We start from the raw sequence: 17,861 nt of genomic DNA on the forward strand, positions 1-17,861 counted from the left end.
CATTTCTCATGATGTTCCCTGCATATAAGTTAAATAAGCAGGGTGACAGCATACAGTCTTGATGTACTCCTTTTCCTATTTGGAGCCAGTCTGTTGTTCCATGTCCATTTCTAACTGTTGCCTCCTGACCTGCATATAGGTTTCTCAAGAGGCAGGTCAGGCGGTCTGGTATTCCCATCTCTTGGAGAATTTCCTACAGTTTTAGTGTAAAGAATTAATATAAGGTAACATTTTATAAATGGAAAAGTAGATATTTAATAGATACAAATGGAAGTTTAAAAGAAGCATGAGTGTTTATTTCATAGATTTCACTAAGAGATTGCTAAATTCTAAGGCTGGCTTCCTTTTACACCATCACAGTCTATATTTTTCACTAAATTCTTCCCTCCCCTTTTTCCAAGGACTGCTAATGTTAAAATTTGCTTAAGCAAAATACAAATCTTAACATTGAGTAATATTTAGGGGATTTATGACACTATGCTGAATTTTCTTGTTCCTTCTTGTTCTTTTTTTTTAATTGGAGGATAATTGCTTTATAATGCTATGGTGGTCTCTACTGCATATCATCACGAATCAGTCATAATTATATATAAATCCCCACTTACTTGTTCTTTATACAGAGTTGAATATAGGTACACCACAGACTTGAATTAACTAAAACAGGATTCTGCTACTACCTTTGCTCCCTCTGATCTTGAGAGGTGTCTCCTAGTGAATCATCTTTCCTTCTTTTCAACATTAGGGAACTTCAGAGTAACCATCTGTCAATATACCCATCTAGCAACCCACCATCTCAGAGCTGGACATTGAAGCATCCTGGGGTTCCCTTCCTAGGATCCCACAGAGTGGCTCAGTATGTCTGCAACACCCTTTTCCCTGTGGAGCTGGAGACAGGGAAGGGGAAGGATGCACAGGAGGAAGAAGAAGTGAGGCATGTCAGAAACAGAGAGAACGCTCTGGGGGAAGGAAACCCACGTGTCAGATGAAACCTCGGGCCCAGAGCGTGTTAGTGTGGTTTCATCTGGCATCATGCTAAAGTTGATTAGCATTATGCTTACTTAGCATTTATATTCCAGGGATGAATTGTTATCACTAATAAGTCCTACAAATACAGTGTTTAATATGTATGTAAGACTATATTTCATCTTTAAATGCACATCTAAAGATCATGTTATCTTCTTAATGACTAGTGATAGAACTACTACTAACTGTGAATTAGGAAGTTGTAGTTCTGCAGTAATTAATTAAATTAAACCTTATATTCCTGAGAGGCTAATTTTATATTTTAGGAAAAACCCATTAACCAAATGATTAAACCAGTAAATTAAGCATTAACACAGCAGCTTGTGCATAATAAGCAACAAATATTTTTTACTCAGTGAACAATTAATTATTAAATTTAAGCACCTGTCTTACTGAGCTATTGTGATAAAAATGGAGGCAATCTAAGATTGGGTAGATTTTTGTAGGTAGCAATTAAGTACAAATTTGTTACTCCTTTTGTATGTTAGCTTGAATAAGAAACATTAGTACATGCACTTAGGCTTCAGGTGAGAAAATTTGATAATTTAGGTAATTTGACAGATAATAAGCTGATTTACATCCCTTTTGGAAGGTAGTATAGGTAATGCACAAATACACAAATAGGTGATTCATTTTTTTAAATTGACAGTAATTGAATGATCTAGGTCTTTCTATTCTAGATAAACAACATGCTAAGAAAGTAATTATAAATGAGATTTCAAACAAGTACTTAACACAATAATTTGCCTGTAGCATTTTGATGTAAGTAAGATTCTTAGCTATTTCTTAAGGGAATTCTGACAAAGAAGTTACCAAAACCAGAGGAGTTGCTTCTCATTTGCAGAGGATGCAAAGAATGTTCTATTCCATTTTATCTGAAAGAAATGTAGCTTCCTTTCCTTAGGAAAAAAATCCATAATTTAGAAATGTGGCTATTCAGCTAATTATTCTGAATTCCTATAGCTTTACCATGATTCTCATTTTTTTTTAATTCATTGAGCATTGTATAGCCAATAAAAAGTTAGATAAAATTACCATAGCAAATGGAGCTCTGTGGTTTTTCTCACTTATGAAGTAAAGGGGTGTGTGTGCAAGTGTGTGCATACTCATGTGCAATTAATCGTTGTAGTATTCCAGAGACCCAACTAAAAAATACAAAGTAAAAACATACAAAGTCCATTGTCCAATAGTAAGTGTGGTGCATTGGCAGTAGAGTCTTCAAGCTTAAACGTGAAGAATTCGTGAGGATGAGTGCTAGACCTGGAAACAGGTACTAAATTACTCATTTGCCATTGGCTACATCAGAGCGTTGGGAATATAAGCAAGACTAATTCTTGGTATACTTGTAAAAATAAGGTTACTCTCCCAGGCATCCCTTCAAGAAGCATTATTTCTGTAACCTGTGTGAAAATTAATCCAGCATTATATTTTGAAAAAACACACTAGATTCTAGTTTGAGTCTTTATTCATGTATTTGGGGAAATGTTGTGATATTAGAAATTAATTTATGACTAGTTTCCAGTGTGAAAGCATGACCACTAGAGCATACCAAAAGGAATGTTGTTAAAAGTAGGGAGTTTTTTAGCACCTGGAAATCCCTTTAATAAGGTATATACAGAGTATCCATTGTGAACAACAGACGGAAACAATGTAGGGACCCAATAAGAAGAGATTGAGATTCCTGTTTCCAATCCTTTTGACCCCTTTCTCTCTCCATCTTTCTCCAGCTAAACTCCCATCTCTGCCTTGGCATTACTGTCCTGTGCTTCTTCCTGGCCTGCTCTTCCTCATTTATGTGTTAATAAATCCCTTCTCCAGCAACCTCTCAGTCTTGAAGGTTTCTCTGACCCCCAGAAAGAATTTATAATTCTCTCTTCTGTGACTTGATTACCCACTCCTGTCTTTTCACTTTTCCTGTATACAAAGAGTGTGACTTCTTGAATTCATATAGCAGTAGTGTAAAGCCCTCTGTGAAAATGGAGAAAGTGGCAGGAATTGTTCATAAGCTCCATCAGGTGACAAGCTGTGAAAGGACCCCCAGGGTTACTGACATTGGGCACCCATCAGTGTAGTATTCCAGGGTGGATGGTACTTGTTTATCGGTATGCTCTTAACAGAGTCCACATTCATACTAACTTTTCTTCATCACACCAAAATAGATGAGTACTGGATGAAGCATTTTTTACTTACAGGTGCACGTGGTTCCTGTGTAAATGAGAAGATTTTCTAGTTACTAGGATTTGCCAGGTCTTAAGGATTTAAAAACAGACCTATGCTTTGAAGCATATTCCACAGAAAGATAATTTTCAATTTACTTTTCTGCTTTTTTCAGTAGAACAAATGCTTGATGATAAAACTTACAATTTGGTTCTTTAAATCCTTATGTGTTGGTATGGGCAAGCCTCATACATATCACAGATACAGTTCAGTAATATTTGTAAAATTAGCTTGTAAAAGATTCTGAGGTATAGGTGACAAGCCTAACTCCTCATAGTTATTTGTACTATCAGGAAGAAGAAGTTAGAACACATCTGTCTCTAACTGGAGAATTCAGTGGGGAAATTCCTGTTATTCCCTGAATTCACAAAACAATAACCACCAGTAAATAGCTTGCAGCCACATAAGCTTGAGTCCTTCCTTTGTAAACATTTGCACACCCAGAGGGATCAACAGTAACACTGTGTGCTCTCCAGCAGAGAGTCTGCTGGTCTTCTGAATATTCAAGACCTGGCATCCTGGAAAACCTCAGTGTTTTAGAGCATTATCTTACAAGGATGAATCATTGAACCACTAGGCTCCCCCATCTGTCATCTCTGGTCCAGGAGTCTTTCTGGAGTAATGTTGGTCAGAAATATGTTAGAATTTGGGTTTGGGGTATAAATTCACCCATCGTTTGCAGTCAGTTTCCTGCTTTCATAAGGTGATCCAAGCATTTTGTGGCTAAATATAGGCCCATTCTTCTGGTGGCTAAAGCCAACTTTTAGATGAATCACTGAGATAAACAAACTGTTTCAGTTCAATTAACTTGTGAAACCAAACGTAGCTGCAGTGATATTTTCAGTCAAAGGCAGTTGTCTTGGCATTAACAATGAAAATAGGAATTGACAGGAAAATCCAGTAGAACCTCAGTAGCAATCCTTGGCTGGTTCCGTATATGTAAAAAGATTAATGATTTGTAGTTTATGAGGTGATGATGATCACTTAGTAACATTCATCAGAGTGTTAATGGCAGAATCTTTTTTTTTTTTAAGTGATTATCATTTTTCTCTGGTTATCCAGGCATAATAAATAACAAAATATGGGCAAAAAATGGTGGTATTGCAAGAGATTATTTAATGGCAGTGATTTTAATATGAAGCTAAATCTATAATGGGCTTCTCAAGTGGGGCTAGTGGTAAAGAACCTGCTTGCCAGTGCAGCAGATGTAAGAGAGAGACATGGTTTGATCCCTTGGTCAGGAAGATCCCCTGGAGGAGGGCATGGTAACCCACTTCAGTATTCTTGCCTGGAGAATCCCATGGACAGAGGATCCTGGTGGGCTACAATCCGTAGGGTTGCAAAGAGTTGGACATGACTGAAGCTACTTAGCACACCTGCAGATTTAGAATAATCTTGTCCGTGTCGTAGTGCTTGAAACTTACTCTAGTAAATGACAAGGCATAGCAAAGTATCAAGATTTTAGTTTATCTTTTATGTAGTGGTACTTCTGATAGCTTTACTGAATTCCAGTTGTTCAATTAATAGAGAATTTCTCCCCAGTACTCAAACTGTTTCTAATCAGGTAGATTTTTACACTCTTTTAAAAACATAAAGTGAAGTAAAGTAAAGTGAAGTTGCTCAGTCGTGTCCAACTCTGCAACCCCATGGACTGCAGCCTACCAGGCTCTGGGGAGCCTTTCAGTCCATGGAATTTTCCAGGCAAGAGTACTGGAGTGGGTTGCCATTTTCCTTCTCCAGGAGATCTTCCCAACCCAGGGATCGAACCCGGGTCTCACGCATTGCAGGCAGACGCTTACCGTCTGAGCCACCAGGGAAGCCTTTGTACATTTTCTCTTATGATTCTTCAGAATATCTATGCTGCTGCTGCTGCTAAGTCGCTTCAGTCGTGTCCGACTCTATGCGACCCCATAGACAGCAGACCCCCAGGCTTCCCCATCCCTGGGATTCTCCAGGCAAGAACACTGGAGTGGGTTGCCATTTCCTTCTCCAGGGGATCTTCCCAACCCAGGGATCGAACCTGGGTCTCCCACACTGCAGGCAGACGCTTTACCGTCTGAGCCACCAGGGAAGCCTTTGTACATTTTCTCTTATGATTCTTCATAATATCTATAGGATATATAAATGTATAAGTGGTGATTGCTTTCATTCTTGTTTTTGGTTTTTATTTTTATGCACATTAGAGTATGGCCTATCAAGTATGTTGTAAATACATCTTGATCATACGTGTATGATATGTTAGAAATCTCATTTCTTAAAATGAGAATCTATATATTTTTTTATAAGGGGGACATTATACATATATATGGGCTTCCCTGGTGGCTCAGTGGTAAAGAATCTGCCCATCAATGCAGAAGACACACATTTGATCCTTGGGTTGGAAAGATCCCCTGGAGAAGGAAATGGCAGCCCACTGTAGTATTCTTGCCTGGGAAATCCTACGAACAGAGGAGCCTTGCGGGCTGTAGTCCACGGAGCCACAAAAGAGTCAGACACGACTTAGCAACAAACAGCTAAAATGTGTGTATACATCTGATATATGCAAAACTAATATATATAATTTATAGATTACTAAAAATATTGATGTCATAAAATATCAATGACTTCATTATTTTTTTAAAAAAAACTTGCTATAAATATATAAATTGACTTCTCTTTAAAATGTGACCAGGATATGCAGTTAGCTTGGATAGGTGAAGCAGAAAATTAAGTAAGAATGGAATTTTTCTCTCTACGATTTATTTATACTGCAGATTACCTGAGTGTTGAAAAACATTTCTCCTTTGCTCTTGTATCTTCAACTGAAGATTATTGTTCCCAAACTGGGGGGTCCAGGCTGTAACCAACTCCCTTCAGCCGGATCCCTCACCTCCAAGAATGTCTTACACATTTGTGCCTGGGCCCAGCTTCAGCTCCAAGGACTGGAAATCTAAGGAACCAGAGCCCCTGCTTGGCAAGGAAGCCTGATGCCTCAGTAGGGCTCTCACCACGTCTGCCTGGACAGATTGTCAGTTATGTCAGTTTTTTTCTTTTTAGATAGGCACGGGCACTGTGATGTCCACTGTTGTGTCTTCTTCTGGAGATGTGAGTGTATTATTACACCAGCTCGTCCATCCTCAGAAAATACATTCAGGTGCCAAACAGGATTTTGGTGAACTAAGGCTGGACTGGTGCAAACGGTGTAATTGCGAGTCCTCAGTTGCCAAAGAGACAGTCTGCCCCTGAGTATGCCAGGGTGCTTCCCTGGTGGCCAGATGGTAGAGAGTCTGCCTACAATGCAGGAGACCCGGGCTCCATCCCTAGGTCAGGACCCTCAAGATACCAACCCCAAGTCAAAAAAGGTATGTTCTATGATAAGACATGAGAGGGGCACACGGTTCTGCTGATCTCCAAAGACAGCTTGCACAGCCTTAAGTTTCAGTTTTAAGATTTCCATTAGGACTTACAAAGGATTGTAGAAATGACTCACACAGACACTGAAGAAAGACCATTTACTTTCACATTGGATATTCCCAGGACGTGAACATTTTGTGTGCCTCACTGACTGTCTTTGGGTATTCTGAAGAGCCTTTGGGGTCGTGGTGGTCACGTCTTGGTGAGGAGGGGATAATCTGGACTGAATTACTCATGGAACTTTGTCAGATATAGAGCCTGTTGGTGTTTCTGTGCCATTCTGAAAGCTCCGGGTACAGGCACTGCTTAGAGAGTAGAGGAAGGCTGCGTCAGAGCTCTCCCTTTGCTCCCTTGGCGTGTGCCTTTGTGTAGAGCACAAATTGTAACAGCCCTTATCTGATGGCTCTGAATAGGGGGAAAAATGCTGTATTTTCTCTTTGCATTTTATGAATAGGCAAAATACAGCACACAAAAATCTTGGCCTGACCTGACCTCACACAGTTGGCTAATAACAAGCCAGTTATTATGTTGAATCTGTTTCATTCTCGTGAGCATGCTGCCTAAAGGGAAAAGTAACAGTGGAACAAATTATCACTTTTAACAACTAGCTGATATAGAACTTTTCATTAGCACTCAAGATTTTTGTATGGAGAACTTTCTGAATCTCTCTGGAACTCATAAAGGAATAGGAAATAGCAATATTTATTTAGTCTTCATCACATTGTACTCTTTTTCATTGTCCTCATTATCATCAAATAATTTGTTTTAATTTTTTTTAAATACACATAACATAAAAATTGCTGAACCATCTCCATGTCCAGTTAAGTGGCACTGAGCGCATGTACATTGTTGGACAACCATCCATCTTTGGAACTCTTTTTATTGCGCAGGACTGCAACTCTACATCCACTATATAATAACTCCCCATTCTTCCCTCTCCTCTGTCCCTGGCGATCACCATTCTCCTTGCTGTCTCTCTGATTTTGACTACTCTGAGGACCTCATGTAAGTGAAATTATCAGTATCTGACTTATTTCACTTAGCATGGTGTCCTCAGGATTCACCCATGTTGTTGCATATGTCAAAACTTACTACCTTTTTAGGTTCATTGATGGCATTTACCACATTTTGCTTGTCCTCTTATCAGCTAGTGAACGTGTTTTAACCGTTGTGAGTAGTACAGTTATGAACATGGGAGTGCAGATATCTTTTCGGGAACCAATTCTTTTGGGTACACAATCACAGGCAGAATTGCTGGCTCATATGGTAATCCTATTTAAAACTTTTTGTAACTGTCATACCGTTTTCCACAGCAGCTGTACCATTTTGGATTTCCACCAGTGGTGTACAAGTGTTCAGTTTTTCTACATCCTCACCAACATGTATTCTTTTCTGTTTTTTTGTGGTAACCCACACTAGTGGCTGTGAGTTGGTATCTCACTGTGATGTTAATTTGCATCAAACTTTTTTTAATGCATAGAATTACAGTCTATTTCTTGCCTTCAGGAAGTATCCATTTTGATATATACATCTTTGCAATACATTGCCTGAGCATTTAATTAGTCTTAGATTAAGGTATCTTATTAAACCACATAAACACACTAATATAATAAGCTTAGTGGCTGATTTGCTTACTTGAAGAAGTCTGTGATAGTAACAGAACAACAATAACCTATCTCATTTTTGAAAGTGAAGTCGCTCAGCCGTGTCCGACTCTTTGCGACCCCATGGACTGTAGCCTACCAGTCTCCTCTGTCCATGGGATTTTCCAGGCAATAGTACTGGAGTGGATTGCCATTTCCTTCTCCAGGGGATCTTCCCGACCCAGGGATCGAACCCGGGTCTCCTGCGTTGAAGACAGGCGCTTTACCGTCTGAGCCACCAGGGAAGTTTGCCTTATTCCATGTGCCCTTAATTGTGGTTAGCAGTGCTGCTTTTATTCATGCTTTTTCTTGTTCATCAAAGAGGAAAAGCAACTTTAAGAATATGAACTTTTGATTGTGGTCCAAGTTTTTCACCTACATTTGTGAAAGATGGAATGAGGACGGGATTGTATAGTAGAACTGGCATGAGTTTTACAACTGAGGGAGATTACAGAAATCCAGAATGATATTGAAAGGGTAGATTCAGCCACCAGAGATTAGAAAAGTGGGAGTAAAGGAAGCTCTCCTTTGAAGAGTTTAGGATCCTGCCATCCCACTCCACTGCTCCACTGTGCATGACACTTCAGGCTGGACAGTGTCCATGAACACAGTCCTGCTTCTAATATCCCTCACGGGGCCTCCTCCAGCACGGCGCCTTTCCTCCTGGCCTGATTTGGGTTTGTATGAAACACTTCCAATGGCTTGTCTCAGTTTCATCATCTTGATTCTAATTCTTAGTATGACTCAGCAAATCTGTCTCCATCAGAATCAATAAGAAACTCTTTGGACTTTCTGTTAAAGCAACTCTCTACCTTTTTTGATTTCCATCATACAATTTGGAATTCATTCAGAAAAACATTTCTGGAGAACCTCAAATAATCTACTACTTCAGAGGTGTTATCAGATACTGGACATTCAGCTATAAAGTAACTTACAGAATAAATTGATCTTAGCTTTAAAAAAAAAAAAGGATACTAATAATGGCATTAGCAGTGAACCAGAGTTGTGTTTTGCATCAGTCACCCCCAGTTTGCATCAGCCACCCCCACGCCCACCACTGCCACCCTGTCAGAACTGTCTGACACATCTGATTGTGCTTGGTCGTGGCCACACCACTCGACTCGTCTTAAAACGCATCATTCACCAAGGATTCTGAACATTTCTGAGCATATGAGAGGGGCATAATGTCAAATAGAATTTGAACATACAGATGTTCCTGGTCTGTTTACTCAATTATAGTAAATAAAGACATATATGGGTTCAGTTCTTCAAAAAATAAAATATAAGCATAGCTAGTTATCTTGCTCAATCTCTAATCCAAGTATGTGCCTTTATAATTAATTCAACAAATACTTCTTGCATTTGTGATCAGACATGATTATTTCACTGACAAACTCTGTCTTATGGGAAAGATACTGTAAGTCCAAAAGTGAAATACGTGGTTTCTAGGGAAAAACTGCCTGAGAGATCCCTGCTTTCTTATAAAACGTAATGGTGAATGATATGATGTCAGGAATATCAACATAATGGCATTGATATGTAATCATCCCACATATCTGGCTGTCTGTGAAATATAAAACTCTGGGCTCATTCATTTAATAAGCATTTAATGTGCTTGTCACAGGCACTGTGAGTCAGCACTTTATATTTTATAGTGGAAAAGCAGGAGCAAATTACCCTCCCAGAGCAACCACACAGGTAGAGAGACGAACATTAAACAAGGGCAAACACAAATGAATTCGTAATGATAAGTATTGGTGATAGGTGTTACGGAGAATAAAATGGGTTCTAAGCCAATAAGATAACTTGGATGAGTAGAGGCCTGGGGATAAGAAATTTAAGCCGAATTTTGAAGGATAAGAGGAATTTATTCAATGGATATAGAGAGTAAGGGAAAGTTCTAGAAGAGAAGCACATGAAAAGGCTCAGGGGTAAGAAGGAGCTTGGTGTATTTAAAGAACTGGAGGAAGGCCAGTGTGGTCGGAGCAGCACAGAGAGGGGCGCCAGGGAGGCTCAGGAGACAGGCAGGTCCTGCGAGGAGTTTGCCTGAAGGAGCGCTGCGCAGGTATGTAAGAGCATCCTGGAGGCATGAGATAAAATTCAACGTGCATTTAAAGCTGCTATCTGGATAATTGACGGCAGAGGGGCAAGAGAGGTCATGGTGTGACTTAGGAGGCCATTGCAGTGGTGCGGGTGAGTGATGACGTGGACCGGTGACCTTGTGGTGGAGATGGAAAGAAGTCTTGATCCGTTTTAGAGATAAAGTCAGCAGGATTTGTCTAGAGATTGGTAGATAAATAACATGAAAGGTACTTGGGCCTCTCCCCCTCAGATCTTACCTTAAGTACAGGTTAAACCGTAAAGTTGTGGACAGCTGCATATGTCTTCATTAATCCACTGGATTATTTAATAATTTATTTACCCAGCAAAGATTCATGACGCGCTTTCTGCTGCCAGGCAGTACTTCTGTAAGGTACTGAAGATACAATGTTCATCATAGTGTCTGCCCAAAAGGCCCCTGAACCACTGATTGGCTTGAAAGGTGAAAGTGACAGTGAAAGCCGCTCAGTCGTGCCCGACTCTTTGCGACCCCGTGGATTACAGAGTCCATGGAATTCTCCAGGCCAGAATACTGGAGTGGTAGCCGTTCCCTTCTCCAGGGGATCTTCCCAACCAGGGATCAAACCCAGGTCTCCTGCATTACAGGCAGATTCTTTACCAGCTGAGCCACCAGGGAAGCCCATTGATTGGCTTGTTTGACTGTATATGTTAGATGTGTTAAGAAGGCCTGAGTTTTCAGTTGTATTCCGTAGACTTTGTTCCCTTAGCTCAGTGGTTCTCCTCAAGGGGGCCTCGGGGGAGCCTTGGGGTGACTGGTGGAAGTAGTAGGGTTGACGCACTGCCAAGGTAGTGTCGCTGGCACCTGCTGTGTGGCCTGGTGCCAATAGTCTTGCCACGCAAGGGACAGTCCACATGGTGAAGGATTGTCTGGCCAAAACAACCAGTAACACTCCTGTAAATAAACCCTGATCAGCTTCACTCTGACCAGCCCTTACCAGCATCTGGTCTGCCTTTAGTCCAGGATTTGAGAGAGAGAGAAGTGGGAATGCCTTTATGTCACTGTGATTCCCAGCCTTTCCACGTGATCCTTTGGGCTCTCCAGACATCTTTGGCCCGCCCTCTCCTGCCCTGCAGGTTGTGTCTAAGGGGCAGCGATTAGGGCAGCACGATGAGAACTCGCAAACCTTTTTCTCTCACTTTGTGCGTTCTTGGGGAAGTCCTTAACCTCCACCGCTTCAGTGTGCTCACGTGTCAAATGGGAGCACTTGTATCTGCCTCGTGAGGCGGTTGTGTTAGAACCCGAAGAGGCCTAGAACGTACTGGGGCTTCGCGTGTGGTGGGCACCAGTGGGTGTGTGTCGTTATTGTTCACCAGTGTGGAAAGCAGTGTGCCAGGCACCTTGCAGGTAACATGTACAAACACGTTAGCGTCACAGCTTCTACCCTGGAGATCACTAGAGCACACACCCGTCACCCAGGTGCAAGGGAGCACGTGAAATGTTTTGGGACAGACAGGCAAACATCTGACCCTGGTGATTCTTCGCTAACGTGACTCCTGCTGGCTCTGTTCACAGCCTTGGGTTTCGGGTCTGGTGGCCTCTGCTCATTGGGTTTGTTCTTCAACTCTGTACTTAGAGTTCCATAGGGAATTACTCCTTTTTTTCCTTAGACACTCCTGGCCCTGCCTCGGAGACACTGCCTCCTCACCGTGCATCCGCCGGGCCCCGCTCTGGGCTCCTGTTCCCGGCGTGACTGCAGCCCGAGCTCCCTGGGTTTGGCCTGCCACCTCAGGCACCGGGCGCGTCTCTGCAGCAGTGCTGGCTCCTGACTCAGGGTGGCCCCGTGTTCCCTTCCAAAGCCCAGTCTTGCACATCTTGGACTCCAGCGGCTGCTCAGTGTCATAGTCAAAGCTATAACCCTTGTGAAACTTAGGGTTTTATTTAAGATGAAACTACTTTTAAGCATTTCTGATATAACTCACAAATATACTAGGAGCACAAATCATTCTTGCTGGATAACAGAGAATGATTTAGCATCTCAATAAATAACGAAAGCAACAACAAAAATATTCATCTCTAAGATATGTGGAGCCTCGTCTTTTCATACTTCCAGAATTACCTTTTTTTCCTGTAAGCTCTAATGTTCTGGAGGTTCATAAATGATAGTTAATGATTCAAATGTATAATTGATATACCTCATGTCATATAGATCCCTAACATCAATTTATTCACAACATCTCTAATTAATTATCAATTTATTCATCAGACTGATTTAATTTGTGAATTTTATGAAACTTCACACACTAAAAATTTTCCAAAATCAGTAATAACTCCTGTTTAATTTTGTGCTCTATTAAATAAACAAGTAATGTGAGTATAGGAAAAAGTATAGTAATTTCTTTTTAAGGCATTGTGTTCTATTAGAACTCCATTTTTGCCTTCTCAGACGTTTGTCATACATATAGTCAAAATGATAAAATGGCTTCACTGCACAAGGATATTTTTAAATAATGAGAAAAACGAATGCTAGAAAATGCGAAAGAGTACTCTGAGACAGTTGACTACTTAATCTCCAACTCAGTATAGAACTCTATACCCCTTATATTTATATGTTTAATAATTATACCTGATTTTTCAGTATTCTTCTTTAGATATGAACCCTCAAGAAATAGAACCTATTATCATGTGTAGCTAAATTTTAGTGGGATTTATTTTTTCTTTTTGAGCTCATGTAAATTCTAAACTTGTAATAGTAGATGGGTAGCATAATTTCCTGACTTGGTTAATTCATTTGATCGTTATTTCAGTACTCATTAATTGAATAAATGTTACGTCTTAGTTGCTAGGGTAGGCACTAAGGTAACGAAGCTCAGTAAGTCCTGATCCTAGTATTAATAATTTAGGATCCAGCAGTTCTCATGGAGCAGATAATCTATTTAAGGAGCTACTATATATGCGGCAGCAATTTGATTAATGACAGACTTTTTAATTAATATTTGTTAAGCACTTTAATAATCCAAGATTGTATGTAATATATACAGATTTTCTTGGTACCTGTGGTCAGAAACAAGGATAAATGTGAGAATGCATCATATCTATGTTGGTCACATTCAAAGGAAGAAATCTCACAAAACTGTTATCATCATTATAGAGACAATAGATTTGTTGGAAGTACTTTCTCTCTAATATTTAATTACTTAGTATTCTAATTTGTCTAGGGCACAAATGATCATAGATTATAACTGGGAGAAAAGCTTAGCTGTGCCAGTAAATGCAGTTATATGTATACGTAACCATAGATTTCATAACAAGCTCATGTGACGCTTTTCTGTTGTTACAGGATTTTTTTTTCTGTTTTCCTTGTGTTTGTTTATTTTTTAATTGGAGGAAAATTGCTTTACAGTGTTGTGTTGGTTTCTTCCCTACAACAATGCAAACTGATCATAACTATATGTATCTATCTCTCCCCTCTGTCTCTGCCTCCCGCATTCCCCGCATCCCAGCCTCTGGGTGGTCACAGAGCGCCGGGCTGGGCTCCTGGAGTTCCGCAGCAGTTTCCCGCTAGCTGTCCGCAGCAGTTTCCCGCTAGCTGTCGTGTTACACATGGTAGTGAATATATGTCAGGCTACTTTCTCAACTCCTACCACCCTCTCCTTCCCCCACTGTGTCCACAAGTCCGTTTTCTATGTCTGCACCTATGAAGCTTTAAATAATTTTAGGTGTCCATTTTATATCTAAAAATAATAGAGTCAAAAGTTGTAACTTCAACATTAAAGAACTTACAAATATCCATAATGCAGTGGAGCTGGGGGAAAGTTACATAAACTTTCAAATCTATAGTTTTTAGCATCACATCTTTACATGTAGGAGAGGAAAATACAGAAGAGAATAATAACTGGTGATCTCTAGAAAATGTTTTCATTCGATGTTTCAGAATGTATTAAGCAAGAAGAAAAAAGACCAGCGACAAAAAACCAGTTTTAGGGTAATTTTATCTCACACTTGCGTACAGCAAGCCTTACATCTTCACCCAGTGCTTGACCAGATGACTCATACCTTCTAAACCTCTGGAGAGATGGACAGTGTGATGACTGGAAAAGCTGTACTGTGTAGTGGTGCCGAGTGCGGGCTGTGGAGTGGACGCCCCGCCTGTGCCACTCAGGGCTCTGTAAAGTTGGGCAAGTTACTTCTCTGTACTCCCATTTTCCCATCAATAAACTGGGCTAGTAGTAAAACCGTCATAAATTATGAGAACTTCTCAATGAATTTAAAGCTTAGCACACTGTGTGGCACATGGTAAGCACTTGACAAATATTAGCTATTTTAAGATTAAACTCCAAAACATGGGGAGCACGTGTATACCTGTGGCGGATTCATGTTGATATACGGCAAAACCAATACAATATTCTAAAGTTAAATAATAAAATAAAAAAAACTCCAAAACAGAAATTTTCTTTTAAAATCAAGTCAGATCGTAATAAGGAAGGAAGAACGACTGACAAATACATAAGAAAATAATTCATTTCACTCATAATAAAATTCCTATTAACCTGAGCTAACTTTTCCCCAATTAGATAGGCATTTTTGTTAATTGACCATAACCATCATTAGTCATGCTAGGGGCCTGTCAGCACTTTGACAATATTGGAGGTGCAACGATTTGGGAAGATAATGTGCCTTCCCAGCAAAGTTGGGATAGTTTGTCTTCCCAACAAAATTTTAAATGTGGGTACTCTTTGACCCAATAATTTTACTTATAAGAATTTATCTTTTAGAAATACTCTCAAAGATGCACATGGTCATGCACGCACGCATGCGCACTACTTAGTTTAATAGGGGGAAAATGCTTCTGACGTGAAAGAGTGCCCATGATTTAATGTAAAATGAAAAACACAATTAACCTACTTTTTGTGGTTGCACAATTGCACTTTAGTGAGATAAGTGTTCTTTGTGTGCGTTTGCAAAGGGAGAAGTATAAATGTCAAAAGACATACAAAAAATTGAAAGGACACACACAAAGTTAAAACTAGTTTATTCCGGAGAGTGGAATTGGGATCCAGAGATAGGAGAGGACTTGGTATGTTTCCATGTTTTTTAAATTTTACTACAAAGTTTTGTGACTTTAAAATTTAAAATCATTGTTTAAGCAGGGAGAAAAAAAAAGCGTAAGCCAGAGAATCACCACTTAAGGAATTCTGGCCACAAATCATTATATCTATCAGACCTGGAAAAGAGATGAATCCCAAAGAGAGTTACATCACCTTCGCTAGAGAGCCTCAAAGTCCATGATTTGAATGAACTTCCTGGAGTAACCAAATTCAGTTGCTGAGTTGTGGGAAAGTCTTCACTTTATTAAAAAGGACAGACAGATAGACTCCTTCCTAGTTGGAAAGGGATCACCGCTGACTCCCAGGACACTGCCAAAGCCTGAGTCTTATTTACTGGTGAAGACTTGGACTAAGGAGATCAGGGTGTTTTTACACGGAAAAGTGAGCACTCAGCCCCCAAGTGACATGCATTTTGGAAGGCCACCTCTAGCCCACAAAGACATGTCCATTGCAGTTAAAAAAAACAATTCCCTCCAAAGAAATACAGCCTGCAAATTCACACTCTACATCCATGATATGTATAATCTTCTCTTTCTGTTCAGAAAATACTCCTGAATGGTTGCACACACTTTGTCAGACCTTAGAGAATTGATGAGTTTCATAGAAACCACTTTCTATGAGAGATGTGTCTGAATATTTTTATGGTGTACAGAAAAGTGTGTGCCAGGATCTAGTGATGCATAAGCAAATAGGAAAATGTTTAGATGAATATAAATCAGCCATTATGGAGTCTTATGTGTGTGGATCACAATAAACTTTGACTGTGTGGATCACAATAAACTGTGGAAAATTCTGAAAGAGAATGGGAATACCAGACCACCTGACCTGCCTCTTGAGAAATCTTTATACAGGTCAGGAAGCAACAGTTAGAACTAGACATGGAACAACAAATTGATTCCAAATAGGAAAAGGAGTATGTCAAGGCTGTATATTGTCACCCTGCTTATTTAACTTATATCCAGAGTACATCATGACAAACGCTAGGCTGGATGAAGTACAAGCTGGAATCGAGATTGCTGGGAGAAATATCAATAAACTCAGATATGCAGATGATACCACCCTTATGGCAGAAAGTGAAGAAGAACTGAAGAGCCTCTTGATGAAAGTGAAAGAGGAGAGTGAAAAAGTTGGCTTAAAACTCAACATTCAGAAACCAAACATCATGGCATCTTGTCCCATCACTTCATGGGAAATGGATGGGGAAACAGTGGCTGACTTTATTTTGGGCTCCAAAATCACTGCAGATGGTGACTGAAGCCATGAAATAAAAAGACGCTTACTTCTTGGAAGAAAAGGTGTGACCAACCTAGACAGCATATTAAAAAGCAGAGACATTACTTTGCCAACAAAGGTCCATCTAGTCAAGGCTATGGTTTTTCCAATAGTCCTGTATGGATGTGAGAGTTGGACTATAAAGAAAGCTGAGGAGCTGAAGAATTGGTGCTTTTTAACTGTGGTGTTGGAGAAGACTCTTGAGAGTCTCTTGGACTGCAAGGAGATCCAACCAGTCCATCCTAAAGGAAATCAGTCCTGAATGTTCACAACTGACATTGAAGTGGAAACTCCCGTACCTTGTCCACCTGATGAGAAGAGCTGACTCATTTGAAAAGACCCTGATGCTGGGAAAGATCGAAGGCGAGGGGAGAAGGGGACAACAGAAGATGAGATGGTTGGATGGCATCACTGACTCAATGGACATGAGTTTGAGTGAACTCTGGGAGCTAGTGATGGACAGGGAGGCCTGGCGTGCTGCGGTTCATGGGGTTGCAAAGAGTCAGACATGATTGAGTGACTGAACTGATGGAGTCTTATAATATTTTAATATACTTTATGTTTTTATAATAATTTATTATACTTTATATTTATATAATAATATGAAAACCAACATTCTATATGAACATTGGTGCAAATCTATTGATGCCTAGGTTTTTCTTCTTTTTTAATGTAATCTTGTTTGTCTTCACAGAGTTACTGGCGGTGAACTGTTTGAAGACATAGTGGCAAGAGAGTATTACAGTGAAGCTGATGCCAGGTAAGTGACTTGTCCTGGACAAGATAGAAGACTCAGCACTCACATGATGCTTGTTCAGTACATCTCTACAAATATATCATGGTACTTAGGATTATGAGAATCTCATAATGTCGTCTTGGACTTTTCACAAGTCCTCTCTCTCTTAAGGATTTTCAAGATGGTTCTTTGGGAAAAAAAAATCTATGACTCTGATGTAAACTTTACTTTTAACTAGTATCTATGGTTAGAATATATTTATTTTTTTAAAAGCCTACCTGGAATGACTTCTGATAAAGAAATATACTTTTTATCAAAGTTATGAGAATAAAAAAAAATTGAAACCCTCTGTCTGGTCTCTAGATGCTAGGCTTCCCAGTATGATAACCACTAGTCACATATGACTCTTT

At 39.9% G+C, this 17,861-nt stretch overlaps 1 protein-coding gene across 13 annotated transcripts in view; it reads left to right on the forward strand.

The window, feature by feature from the left end:
• CAMK2D (calcium/calmodulin-dependent protein kinase II delta) overlaps positions 1 to 17,861 on the forward strand; it is a 308,976-nt gene that overhangs the window by 210,500 nt on the left and 80,615 nt on the right. For all 13 annotated transcript variants that reach the window (XM_010858494.1, XM_010858498.1, XM_010858496.1 and 10 more), the window contains exon 5: positions 17,410 to 17,475. In XM_010858494.1, coding sequence (XP_010856796.1) covers positions 17,410 to 17,475 — 66 coding nt within the window. The remainder of the gene's footprint in view (positions 1 to 17,409; positions 17,476 to 17,861) is intronic.

This window comes from Bison bison, unplaced genomic scaffold (assembly GCF_000754665.1).
Source record: "Bison bison bison isolate TAMUID 2011002044 unplaced genomic scaffold, Bison_UMD1.0 scf7180017864389, whole genome shotgun sequence".
NCBI classification, from domain to species: domain Eukaryota; kingdom Metazoa; phylum Chordata; class Mammalia; order Artiodactyla; family Bovidae; genus Bison; species Bison bison.